The sequence below is a fragment of the Dioscorea cayenensis genome, chromosome 5, assembly GCF_009730915.1.
Source record: "Dioscorea cayenensis subsp. rotundata cultivar TDr96_F1 chromosome 5, TDr96_F1_v2_PseudoChromosome.rev07_lg8_w22 25.fasta, whole genome shotgun sequence".
NCBI lineage: Eukaryota > Viridiplantae > Streptophyta > Magnoliopsida > Dioscoreales > Dioscoreaceae > Dioscorea > Dioscorea cayenensis.
The window spans coordinates 2,854,043-2,868,169 of record NC_052475.1 but is presented as its reverse complement, the minus strand read 5'-3'; the positions used below and the strand labels follow the sequence as shown (position 1 = coordinate 2,868,169).

Genomic DNA, 14,127 nt, shown 5'->3' with positions numbered 1-14,127 from the left:
AAAACATTATATTTCTGTTTTGAGAAAAAATAAAATAAACATAGTTCAGGAGATTCAAACACAAGTGATAATTATTAAAGTTTTTAATTGTGGTAAAATATGACATTAATACTCTACCCAACCCACCAATAAATTTTTTATTAATAATATTTGTTTACTAGACTATATAAACAATAAGTAAGGCTTATACTATTCAAATTTAGTCCCATATAAGTTAATTTTAAAAAAAACATGAAAACTATTTATAAAATAGTCCTAAGTACAGCCTAAGTTTATTATCTTTTAAAATTAAATTTTATAATGTTATTTTAAAAAAAATGAAACTCGGTGGGCTGGCCAGTGAAACGGTGGCTTCCGGCCCGGTCCGGCGGCCCGTGAGTGTCATTTTTTATTTGGTCCTCTAAGTCAGATTATCTTTTTAGTCCCTCCGTTAAAATACTATAATATTTTTTCAACTTAAAAAATCTTAGTCCACACCCTCACAGACGATATTCTTTCCATCCAACGCGTCCATCGGTGCTTTTGACTTGCCTATAGTATACAAATCTTATTTTAACAGATTTTTTTTTTTTTATGGGTATAGTTATTAATTCGTAAGTTTTTTAAACTGATTTATTAATTTTTGCGATTTTTCATTTGTTAATTAATCTCTATTTTTTTAATAAATGTAAGCAAACCCCATATGTTTAGACTCTCAACCGCAACTCTTTTTTGACTAATAGACGACAAACGCTCCCCATTTAAAAAATTGTAAAAAAAAATAAAATACAAAGGTGCACTGGTGGCTTACAAACCTCCTAAAAAAATCCCTCGGGAGAGATTTGAACCCCTACACTTCCCCTTGCACTTAGGGCTGTTAAAAAAAAACCGCTTAAACCGTAAACCGGATTTTTTTTTAACCACCGGTCCGGTTTCATCATTAATCGGTCCGGTCCAGTTTTGAAACCAGTTCCAGACCGGTCTGGTCCGGTTCCAGTTTTAGGAACCGTGGTCCAAACCGGACTAGACCGATTTATTATAAATCTGTAAATATAGTTTTACGTTTTAGGGTTTATTAAAAATTTGTTTTGATCTTTCGTGGAAGAGATGAAAGAGGACAAATGCGAGGATATATAAATAAGTAATGTATATTAATTAATTTAATTTTAATTCATAAAAACCGGGACCGAACCGGACTGGACCAAACAGGTCCAAAATGGTCCAAACCGGAACCGAACTGGACCGGACCGGTCTGGGTTTCTCTGTTATTTGGTCCGGTCTGGTCCCAATAATAAAGAAACCGTTTAACCGGTCCGGTTTTGGACTGGTCTGGTCCAGTTTTGGACCGTGCACAGCCTTATTTGCACCCAAGTGTCTTTATCATTAGGTTATCCAATGGTTCAAACTTGTTATATAAAATTTAAAAAATTTAAAAATTCTCATGAAAATTGAAAGTGTAAAAAGATTAATCGGGATATATATATATATACCACAGTGATTCATTTCTGCAATTTAGTATGTTGTGGCAGTGTAAAAAATTTATACAATTGTTACTTTCTTCAATTATCGACTGTTCTATATCTATAAAACCTCTTAAAATATATACTTTTTCTATGTTCATGAATGGTTTTTCCCTTCCAACAAAAAAGAAAACCTATCTTGATTTTCACTTGAACCTAAAAAAAATTAAAATAAAACAAAGAACACAACGGTTATAGAAAACATGCCATACTGAATAAATTGAGTAATACTATATATTACACAGCCTGGAAGAGAAAGTTTTACAACAGTCATAAACAAGCACTTAACCAACAAAACAGAAAGCAAAACAAAAAAGAAAAGATGAGTAAGAAAAAGATACAGTGTAACATGAGAGTGTAACACAGGCAATCTAGGTTTCTAAGAACATTGGATCAGGCTCGGTTTTCAGTTGTTTTTCAGTCCAAAGAAATGCTCTGCATGTCCTGATTGTTGGCAGAGATTACCAAACCAAATGCTTGTTGGGAAGGAGTGTATAGAACTCCGTATTCGGGTATTCTTTCTATTTATTAGTGAACTGCTCCTACAGTCCTTCCTCAATGTATACAGCATATGATTTTTGATAATCTCCGAGCATTTCCCTTTTTATTGAATTTATTATTCTATTAATTGTACAATATAGTAACAACGTGAATGATGACACCCGAGGTATGTATCGAGGTGGGCCGATTTCTTCATTTCCTGCAAAAAAGAAAGTTTCGCATAGCACAATGTTATAGGTAAAGTGGGATGTTTTAGAAACTACATTTTGATTTTATATGTATATTAAGTTATTTTATATCAGTTAAATATTGACAAAATTATCAATGAAACTTCTAAATCAAATTTATCAATCAAGATTTCGAAGTTTTAACTCCAGATAATCATACAAATGTGGGCTTGCTACCAAAAACATGTAGCATGAAAGAGGAAGAGGAAAATCAAGGAGTTCCAAAACCACTTCATAAGTTGTAAAAATTAGCAGTGGTCAGGAATGAGGAATCAGAGAAAACCATGAGATCATAATGTACTACTCGATCAACATGCTTTATTGAAGGAATTAGCAGCACTGCACTAAAAAGAGAAAACGGAAAAACTATGAGATCGTATTACCCTACTCAATCAACATAAATCATATTGTCTGTATGCTAATTGTGGCACTAGTCTACAGTTGGTAGATGTGATTGTATGGAACAAGAAAGGATGAACCACTAATACCTCATGAAGTGCAAGTTTAATAACTTTAGACATGAGAATCCTGAGAATGATAAGCACATACCAAGGAAGCTTGAAGTTGCCTGTCCACCGTCCCTGCTTCCCACAGTTCGCAACAACTTTGTCCAGCCGCACAATTATCTCTAAGAAAGTTGGTCTCACTACAGGCCGTGGATCCCAACATTCTTCAATCAACCTACACAAGCATTATTCATTATTTTGTGAGGACTCATTTTGAATTAATTGGTGGCACCATAAGGTGGTTCATGAGACAGGCACTGTTGTAAGTGATATATTCCCTACAAAATACTGCATTCAGTTGACAGTCAGAGATGTCAAAGTATGGTTTTAATCTTTTTCATCATTATGTTCCAAGTTATAATTTTTCCATCCATCTAGGAAGCAACTGAAGATGAATTTCTTAATAATTAATTTCCTTAGCTCTGCAGTTTACAAAAAGGATGTCCTTATCATTTGGGGGCAAGTAATAAGAATCAGGGGCATCACAATGCAACATGAATCTGATTTTTATGTGACTTACTCTCTGATGTCAAGAGGATAGCTTTTAGATTTGTTTTTCATTTGTGGCCTCTTTCCTTCTACGCAAAGCATTTTAGCAGCTTCTTCAGGAGGCTTTGGATGGAAAGCAGGCGCTCCTTCAATCATCTGAACAAAAACAAACTACAGATGAGAAATAAAAAAAGCATACGGCATAAATACATGTTCATATCAATGGGTCTCTTTATACTGCATAATTCTTTAATTTACCACTTATTTGTTTCATTCCAAATTAAACTCAAGGGTGGGTTTCTTAAAACAAGCTTCCTAGATCCAAGGTCTTTCAATGTAGGTAGATTGACAGTAAAAACATTTTGACAACACTTTGAAGTATCAAATGCCAAGCCTTCACTTAACACCTTTTGATAGTTTTAACAAAAGATATCGATATAAATAATGCATCAAATAATATCTTGCACATTTTTATTTCACTCAAGATTAAATATCCAACAAGTTAGAATATAAATGCTATGTTGTATAAATATGAATTCCTGTAAACTCAGAACCTGAGGTGTGTCCTCTTGAACCAATTTTTGAGAAATGGGATTTATGGATACCTTAAGTTACTTGTATAATCAATACGCCATGCCCCTGCGACAGGACCATGGTAGGATAGCATGTTCTAAACTTAGGATGGCTATAGCACTTGAGAAATTTAAGTGGCAATCAAGAGACATCTGAAATTTCTCCAAAAGAATAATTGGCTTTTCAGAAAAGAATAAATCGAGCATGTTTGCTCATGCACATCAGGATGCTTCACTTCAAAAGTGTTAAATATGTCAGATTACCTAATAGGGAAAATTACTTAATGATAAACTCCTGTGAAACATGGTTGCATTCCATAGGAAAACATTATCATGACTCAATGTAACTGATGAATATCAGGATATAATTAAGAGGATGCATAATTAGTGTTTCATGTGAACAACAGATAACTATCACGAGTCTATAAATGTCAACTGTGTCTGCTAAAGTGTGTAGATGTAAAAAAAACTAAATATCCATTGGATGTTCTATGCAAACAACATGTGATATGCAAGTGTGAAAATCCAAGTTCATTTGGAATAAAAATCAAACCTATACCATAAATGATGCATTTCCAATCCATTTATTTATATTAATTCACTTTGTAGTTCCCAGTTAGACCAATCTGAGATGATCAAGTTCAAGGTTAATGCATTAGTTTCAACAAGAAATATATATTAATAAGGAAAATATATTAACAAAATTTGTCCAACTGTAAGTTAGAGCACCCTGGAATTGTAAAGGATCCCATAATAAATTGTTAAAAGTCTTTTTCCTTGTAACAGTATACAAGAGTACAGACATAAGCATTCATTTGCTCCCATAGAACAAAGATCAATTACAAGGAATGCAACTCAGAGGAAAAAGAACATGCATTTAATAGTGAAAAGAAACAGTATGACAAACCTCATAAAGAATAAGTCCAAACGAGTATGAATCAACCTTTCCATCAAATATTTCATTATTGTGAACCTCTGGTGCCAAATACAAATCTAGCATAAATGACAAGCAGTTATTACTTGATGATAACATGTTAACTAAACTACTCATTTAAGTTATGCAATATGAGAACACTAGATTATTGTAAATACTCATGCATCAAAAAGATCAACGGCCAAGAGCTAATCTAAGAAGACTGATTACAAGATATCAAAAGGAAATAGGATATATATATATATATATCAAAGAAAAAAGAAGTAAGAAATATCATGTTCAGCAAAAAATGCAAAAAGAATTGTATAAAAGAAGTAAAGAAGGGACTATAAAAAGGGGGAAAAAATAAAATTCCTTGCTCCTTCATCATCAAATCCCTGACTCTCCCGGAGAATGTGCGAGAAACAATTTCACAAAAAATTAGAACTCATAAAATACTAACAGCTTCTCCAATTCAAAAATTCTCAGTTGGGGTTTTGAGCAACTATTCAATAATTCCAAATCATGCCAACATGATATCTTCTCATTATGCCATCTGAACACGTCTAAAATTTAGCCAATCTCAAGTTCATATATAATGGAAAGAGCACTACATAGCTTCTTTGCCATTAACCTTCATGACCATGCCTTAGCAATAGAAGCAAGTTCTGCCCCTAAAACACATTTGTTGTTAATCATGATTTTCATGAAAATTTACAATTATTTGAGCAAATCACTTCAAAAAATAAAGGTGTAAATGAGCCTTAAAAATTTCCTTGTAAGTATTCATCAGCATTGCCATTTTGCCATCTCATGTTATACATTCAAGAAAAGAGAGATGCACCTTTAAGAGACAAAGCTATCGTTTTTGTGAAATAAGACTTTTGCAGGGAGTTGATACTCAAATACCAAAATTTTCCTTTTTGACCAGTATCCTATTCATGCTATATTCCTGACATTTCGAGCAAATTATTTCATCATTCAAGATGATACTATTTTTTAATAACTTCCAGATGGTCCTTTGCCATGACATTTTTGACAACTAATTTAAATTCATGAAGATCCAATCCTCACTGAGACCCAACCACACTCAGTTGAAAAACAGGCTCACACCATTTAAACTAGAAACAAGCTGAAAGTAATGCATAAAGCATTAAAAGTAGACAGCACTCAAACAGACACAACATTTTAAGCAAACACACAGAATATCAATGCCAATTCAGTAGAAATGCCAATTCAAGTAGAAATCCTCATCCTAGGTACGGGTGTATGGCATAGTTGAAACTAGCGAAATAACATTCTGAATTTCAAATGAAGAAATGATACATAAATGTGGAAAATGGAGTTCAAAATTCTATTGCCACAACTTACTGGAGCCATCAATTTGCATTGGATGTGCCAATCTGACTTTATCTGGTGATAATTTTGACAGCTTTATCAAGCCACAGCCTGTCACCTTTAGTTGCCCACCATCATCGAGCAAAATATTTCTGACACCTTACCAAAACTTCAAATAGTTAAGTACAGTACATAACCCAAAGAATATTAGAAAAATTTTCATGTGGAACAGAATTATTAATGAAAGAGAACAAGAATTAGCATTCAGTTATCTTACTTTGGCTTTAAATCACAATGTATGATGGGGTCTGGTCTGCAAGCATGGAGATAATTCATCCCCCTGAATTAAGAAAACACGGCACTTATATAAGAAAGTTGATATGCTATCATAATAAATTGAGAAGGCCTCGATGTAGTGAATGTTGAAACATCAGAAAACCTTAACTTGAATGACCAAGGAATTTTTATTAATACCTGGCAATATCAAGGGCAAATCTAAATGCTTTATGTGGTTGAAGCCGTCCTTTCTTTTGCAAATAGCTAGCTAGATTACCCTAAGTTTGACAAGGGCAAAAAAAGATATCACATACATTATCAGATTCATATGCACAACAATAAATAATATTTTACGAAACCAATAAGAAGTTGAATTCAAAGAAACAACGTGCGTTGCCATTAGTAGAAGAAATACTTGTTCCTTATAGCAAAAGCCTAAAATTTGATGAGATCAGAAGATTCAAAAAAAATTTCAGAAGAAATTGTCCCAAAGATTTAACTAAGAAATTAGTGCTCCAAATTCAATAGTCGAAGAAATAGAAGATACTTTAGGATGGTACTCAGAAACAATCATCATGGGCATATTCTGGGTAACAGCTCCAACAAATTGAACCACATTAGGATGCCGCACCCTCTGCAGAAGAGCCAACTCATGCTTGAAAGCATTTCTGTGCATAAGGCAAAAAAATTAGTAAGAAATATATGTAAATCTTAGAGCTTTAGCATGAGCACTTGAAAGTTTATATGTGTTTCCATGGAAGATAGTTCAATCAGGAACACATAGGGTGATATGTAGAGTACTGATAGTATAATTTCCAAAATAATAAGAGGGCAGAATGAACTCTATCTTACAAACATTTTAATCAGAATGAAGCAATGCATTACCTTGATAACTAACCTCTACAATATACAAAGCAAGAAGCCATTGGGAATCTATTTATGAGTTATTCCAGTTTCTACAGTTCACCCAATGTGCTTTTCAGTTGGATTTTATCAGAATACTTCCACTTCAGATGTTTCATTCACCAAAATTAAAATGATACAAGAGCCACGAGCAGCTAGAGATGGGCACGGGCCGGTTCACCGGCCCGGCGAGCCTGACCCGCCGGGTTGCGGTTCACCGGCCCGGCTGGGTGTAGAACCTGCCGGGCCGGGTTGGCCCGTCGAACCCGGCTGGTCCGGGTCACAGGAAGCCGGGCCCGGAACCGGCCCGGCTTCCATGTTGACCCGGCGGGCCGGGCCAGTCCGGCGGGTCAAACCGGCTAGTTGGGCTCGGCGGGCCGGGCCGGGTCTGGCCCGGCGGGCCACAGATTGAGGCAAGCCCAAACGTAACCGGCCCGTCTCCATGACGGGCCAGTTACGGTTTGTTGGCCCGGCCCGAGCACGGGCCGGGCCAGGTTGCTAAACGGCCGGTGCCCACCTCTACGAGAGGTGGCTGTATTTTGCACAATAACATGCAAATTTTTTTTTTAAGTTTCTGGTTTTCTCCCTTATTTGATTTTACTTATTTATTTATTTTTCAGTTGTTTTATGAACCCCCAAATAAACAAAAAAGTTTTTTTAAAAACTTTTATACTATAAGCATCATGAGGAGTAAGGTAGAAAAATACATGCTCTCTGGATCAGAATAACACTCCTTGTCCAATATTTTGACAGAAACCTTTGTGCCATTCCACTTAGCCACTTGATATGCACCCTGATAAATGAAATGAAACTAATTAAGAGAGTGACTTAATAAGTGAAATGATGAATCATGGGATGAGAGTTTTGAATACATGTCTGCAAAATTTCATGGAATAGGAGTTTAAACTGAATCAGAGATAAATAAAACCAGTTAACAAGCAATAATTTGCTTTATAGAAAGATAAGAAACTTAAATTAATTTGAAGGAGCTACCTGCTTCAAAAATAATTAACGTCAAGATTAACTTGTAGATTCAACTCTTTTCTAAGTTCTCCTTTTCCTGTTGTTGTCCTTTGTTTTGTTCATTGGTTTCAATCTCATGTCCTTAGTTCTAGGTTATTAAAAGGGCAATAATCATGTGCTCTCTTCACTTAGCAATTAGTTTGCATGCTGCCACACCACTTTCTGATCAGGAATGACCACAATCTGGTCTTATATAAATTTATAAATAACAAAAATTAGCAATCGCCTTCATGTACAAATACAACAAACAAGATCGACAGCTCTAACCTATGACCACTGGAAGGAGAAATCTCATGACATTAATTTCTAATAAGATGTACTGGTACCACCGACGCCCTGCTAACTACTCTAAGCTCTCATCAATGACAATTTGATAGTCACCCTAAACATCAACAAACTAACTAGAAACATATACCAAAACAATTACAAATATATGTATATACATATAGAAGCACATTTTCATATGACCAGTATCAAGTGAGGATATACCTTCAAAATATCCTCCCCTCTGCGAAACTGAAGCTCCAATGGATTCAGCTCATACTCTGGAACTTCTCTGGGATTCGAGACAGCCATTGGGGTCCTCCTGGTTTTCTAAGAAGAAAAATAGGCAAATACTTCTCACCAAAAAGACAGAAGAAAAAGAATGAAGCACTCTAAAATACCGGAACTTTAGCTCCTCTGGCTTTCAATATGTTAAAGACCTCCGTATTCCCATAATACTTCGCATCCACCGCCGCCTAAAAAGATCCACAAAAATCAAATTATTTATCAAAGACTCAAATGAAAGAGAGAGACAGAAACAGAGAAAAGATTGAAACAATACCGTGCTTCCCCATCGATCCCGAGCATCAATATTAGCCCTCCACCGCAACAAAAGCTTCACTACCTCAACATGCCCTTCGCAAGCCGCAATATGCAGCGCCGTACGCCCGTCAAGATCGATACTATTCACATCAGCTCCCTCCTTGAGCAACTCCTCCACCCCCTTAACATCTCCACGGCACGCCATAAACAGAAGCTGCATGGTCGAGTCAAGGTTCTCAGGCACGCTGAGCTCCTCGTGCACAGGGCTCCGACGGTTCGGGTCAAGCGACGACTGCCGGCCAAACGCGAACCGGCGGCTCGAGTTCCCTCCAGGACGCGCAGGATCGAACGAGGACTGGCGCTTGAAGCTGAACTTTCCGCTGAGCTTAATCGATCCCGTGGAGAACTGGCGAGAGATCCCGCGCCGCAGCTGCGCGGCCACCTCCATGGCGACCTTGGTGGGAGTGGGAGAGGGATCAAAGCATCACGGGAGGGGGATCAGGGATCGAAGGGAATGGGAAGCGGAATTGGGGGCGGGGATTGGGGATCTAGGGTTTGGGATCGGAGAAGGAAACCACGAGGATGGGTTGGATGGAGCTGCGATAATTCAGCATTTTTATATCCATATATATATATATATATAAGACTATAAGAGTGTTGGTTCTCAATGGAGGGGAACATGGGATTTGGAGTTATTTGAAAGAAGACTTTTTGCGAATAAGGACTTGAAGTTTTTTATTATTTGTTTTCTTTGTTATTTTGTTGTTTGTTTTGTTAGTTTATAAGCTTTGGTTTTTAATTTTTTTGTTTATTGAAGAGTTTTTAAATGTTGATAGGGGTAGTTTGTGGATTTTTTTTTAAAAAAAAAAAACAAATGTAAGGCTTGGGTCAAGGACACATGCCAGAAAGGTGAATGTAAGCCCTATAATACATATGCTCTTATCTTGGGTAAGTTAAAATTTAAATTTGTTTTTTCTGTCAAATATGGACAGATCTACATGGTAGCTAGTCGGGTCAATTGCTTCACTAAAATTAAAATATAAAAATATATTTGGTAAATTTTGCCCCCACTAAACAAAAATCTTGAATCCATTCGTCCTACACAGAAAATCCGATGCCAATAGATTAAATTGTTGATGATTTTTTTTAATCTTTTTATTTTTTTAGACAAACCATGTGTTCAGAGTGAGTACCCATGAGGAGAGTAAGCTCAAATTCTATAACACTTGTCCCCTCACCTTACATAAATTAAGATTCGAACCTACCTCCTCAGTGATCCACGGATACCCTACAAAAAAGACCCAATGACAATAGATTAAAAGGTTGAAGATTTATACGCACGTGTTTAAAAATGTGAAATTCTCATAAAATTTATGTCATGAAAAATAAAATATAAAACATTTATTTATATTTTAATTTGAATAAGGATATATATATAGGGTTATTTAGGTGATTTGACATGATAGTTAGAAAAGCCACACCATAAAAGGTTGAATATTATGCAAACGAGTTTGAATAATTTGGGGTGTTACATGACACTATTATTTTGATAGATTTTTAGAGGATTTTAGGGATCTATTAGAAAAAAAAAATTAACAAGCTAGCATGGAAAAATGGCATTTAGATGTCGGCAATGCGTGCAACTTTAAGCAAAAGGCAATATATCAATTTCAAGAATGGACTACCTCGTTTGACAATGATGTTCCATAGAGAAATAAACATATTATATATATACACACACACACCCACACACCAATATGATATATATATATATGCTTACATATTTAAAAAAAATGAATAATTACTAATATATTTTTACAAGCATTATATTTTCTCATATATCCTACAAAGAGTTTTAATTTGTTTATAAACTTTCACAGTTAAAAAAAAAATACAAATTTAATAAGAGAATAATAGTTTTATTTGTTCGAATCCTATTTGCCATAATTCTTTCAAAATAAAAGAAAAAAAAATGAATAAAAGTTTTTTATAATTGTTTTAGAATATAAATAAATATAAGAGATTTATAGTGATATATAAATAAATAATATTTTTTATATGGGTATATAAGTAATTGCTCGCTTTTTGTAATGTTATGCAATAAAAAAAAACCCTCCGTATATTTAAAAAAAAAACTAAAAGTGAAAACTTAGATATGATTGAAAACAAAAATGATGACAACTTTCAAGTTTCAACAATATTTAATGCATGCACAGACAAGATTGGATCATTGAAAAGTACCTTTTTTTTGGGTTGGAATGCCATTTTCTTTTAACAAACTAATAAAGATAAAATAATAAAAATAATAAAAAAGTTCACAAATTTTGAAAGTTTCCGACCATGTTTTGAAACCTAGGTTAATCTGACCGGTTCAACCCAATTGAATTGGACTCAACTAAAGAACTGGATCAGATTGAAGTACAGTGTTGATCTGGCCGACCCTGCCCGGTCGAATCGGGATAACCTAATTATATTATTATATGTTTGAAATTAAAACTTTAACTAATAAATTTGTAAATATAGGTTATTATGTATAAAATTTGCTTCAAAATCAAAACTCAATGCATAATTCTTAAGTTTTATTTATTAGATTGTATTGTCAAACTTAAAAGCTTATATTGGGTTACTTTTTATTTATTATTATGTGGTATTTTGTTTGAATTTGTATTTAGGGTATTAAATTAATATTTATAAATTATATAAAAACTATTTATTTGTTTAACTTTTATATTGTTGTTTTTTAAAATTTTTAGTAATTTATAATACATTATTTTAAAAATTTATATATAATTAAATTTATAAAAATATATATTATATTTATGATCCAGTCAACCCGGTTTGATTTCGGTTCGACCATTGATCCATAACCCGGAAGCCTTTCCAGGGCATACCTGGGTCAGATTTCAAAACATTGGTTTCTGAACTTCTAAAGTTTTTATTGTGTATTATTTTGATAATTGATGGAAAAGATTTTATTTTGAGTTACAATTATTTATAAAACAAATTTTATATTTTGAAAATATATTTACCATGGAATTATTATATATATATATATATATGAAGGTTACTGTAGTAATAAATTGTCACACTCAGTGAAAGTTAAATAGAAAAACATGATCATTATCTTAAATTAGATTGGACATAGAGGTCAAAAAAAAGGGCCGTATAAGGCTATAATGCAATGAATTGATTCAACATTTCCCAAACTAAGTCCCATGCTTTGAATTTTTATTTTTTATAATTTATCATATTTTGAAAGATAGTTGGTATGTTAGGTGTGTTTTGATTCTTCAAATATACAATAATTATTTAGAATGTTTGGGTATATTATTGGTGAAAAGTCTATTGCACATGGGTGCAATCTCATTGTCATTAAATATCAAATAAGCTTCTAAGTTTGGATTGACATATATTTTATGTGCATATATTTAATGCAATTAATTATAATTATTTATGGTGTGATTTGTTGAAGAATAAATATCATGTGAGATGGAAACAAATTTAAGTGTGTTGTGGACCCAAGTTCAAACAGCGAGTTGATTTTTATACTTTGGATTTGGTCATTGTGAAGACAAGAGCTCTGCTCTCAAACAGTGAAGTCGTTGTATGACAATTTCAAATCTGATCCAAAGGAGTGTTGATAGTCTGATGGTTCTTTGCAAAAAAAAAAAAAATCATCTCTTAAAAATTTAGTTGATTTAATCATCGCGCGATAATAGCTGAACTGTCGATATTTAATTTTTATATGAAAAATTTGACTCTTTATCAACACATAATTGAGTCGAAGTAAATGAAAACAAATATATAAGAATTAGTTTGTTATGCTTGGTATCAATTTGTTTTGGTTTATTTATTTTTCCACGTTTTTTTATTTAATTTTTGAAAAAAAGTGGATAAACCACGTAGATTAATAGAAAGCTAAAATACTGAAAAAAAGGCAGTGCCCTAACAATGCTCCCACAGGAGCAACAAGATATCACGAGCAGTGGGACAAAACTCAAAACTCAACCCCCCAAAACACAAAACACCCAACCACAAAAAAAGAGGACAAGACACCGTCCTCCACCCACAGCCAACAAGCGACTAGCCCATGCCTTGCTCAAAAACACTCATGAAGATGTATCGCCTCCAGCACCCCCATCACGGGCACTAAGGGCCTCCAAGCTCTGTCGAAACTCGACCAAAGTCTCCTCCATCTTCTCACGTGCACTCTCCGGAACTGAGGAAAACCAGGATATTAACAAACGAACAATTCTCAAGATGAGCTCATGAGTAGAAGTACATTTGGCATTAAATATGCAATCATTTCTAGCTAGCCAGATATTCCACACAATTGCTTTTACAACTAAGTCCCCCACAACTCTACAGATCATACTCACAGCCGATCTCCAAACACCCCAAACCTCCTGTAAGGACCTAGGGGGCTCCGGAAGACGTAGAAGGCGCACAAAGTACGCTCACACCTGCCTAGCAAATGAACACTGCAAGAAGAGATGGTCCGCCGACTCTATATCATTGGAGCACATGACACAAGTAGAGGTAGGGAGCCGATTACAACATCTGTTGGCCAGAACCTCCAGAGTAAGGATCCTCTTTTTCCACGCCAGCCAGTTAAAAATAGTGACTTTCGTCGAACATAGCTTCTGCCAGAAGAATCTCACCACAGAACATCTCAGCCCACCATCGTTCAGGAAGCTGTAGAAAGATTTAACAGTGTAATTGCCGTTCCCCGTGAGCTTCCATCTCTTACTATCAATTATGGAATCATCTCTAACCCTGAGCCTGTCACTCACGCTTAAGCAATCCCTATCCGCCATGAAAGGAGCCTGCTCCAAAAGAAATTTCAAATCACATACAGTACCATTTGGATCAGTCGTCCTCCTGAATTCCTCCGGCCAAATGTTCATCGGAGCTCGCCCAGCAAGCCAAGGATCCTTCCAGAATAAAGTTTGAGTTCTAGAATAAACCTCATGTCTAACGCACCCTCTAAGAGCCGGCAGGCAGCTTAACACCCTTTTCCAAAAAAAGGAGATCCTATCCGATTGTTCATTTGTTAATATCCTGGTTTGTTAA

At 34.9% G+C, this 14,127-nt stretch overlaps 1 protein-coding gene across 1 annotated transcript; it reads right to left on the bottom strand.

Moving 5' to 3' along the window:
- Positions 1–1,708: 1,708 nt before the first annotated feature.
- On the bottom strand, positions 1,709–9,657 carry LOC120261218 (integrin-linked protein kinase 1-like). Its single transcript, XM_039269003.1, has 12 exons — positions 9,074–9,657; positions 8,913–8,987; positions 8,737–8,841; positions 7,932–8,017; positions 6,869–6,989; positions 6,520–6,599; positions 6,323–6,385; positions 6,079–6,197; positions 4,702–4,787; positions 3,254–3,378; positions 2,777–2,908; positions 1,709–2,199 (listed from the first exon to the last, which is right to left on the bottom strand). Exons 1-12 carry the CDS (start codon positions 9,500–9,502, stop codon positions 2,193–2,195), a joined length of 1,428 nt encoding a protein of 475 aa, XP_039124937.1. The 5' UTR covers positions 9,503–9,657; the 3' UTR covers positions 1,709–2,192.
- Between the last annotated feature and the right edge of the window lie 4,470 nt (positions 9,658–14,127).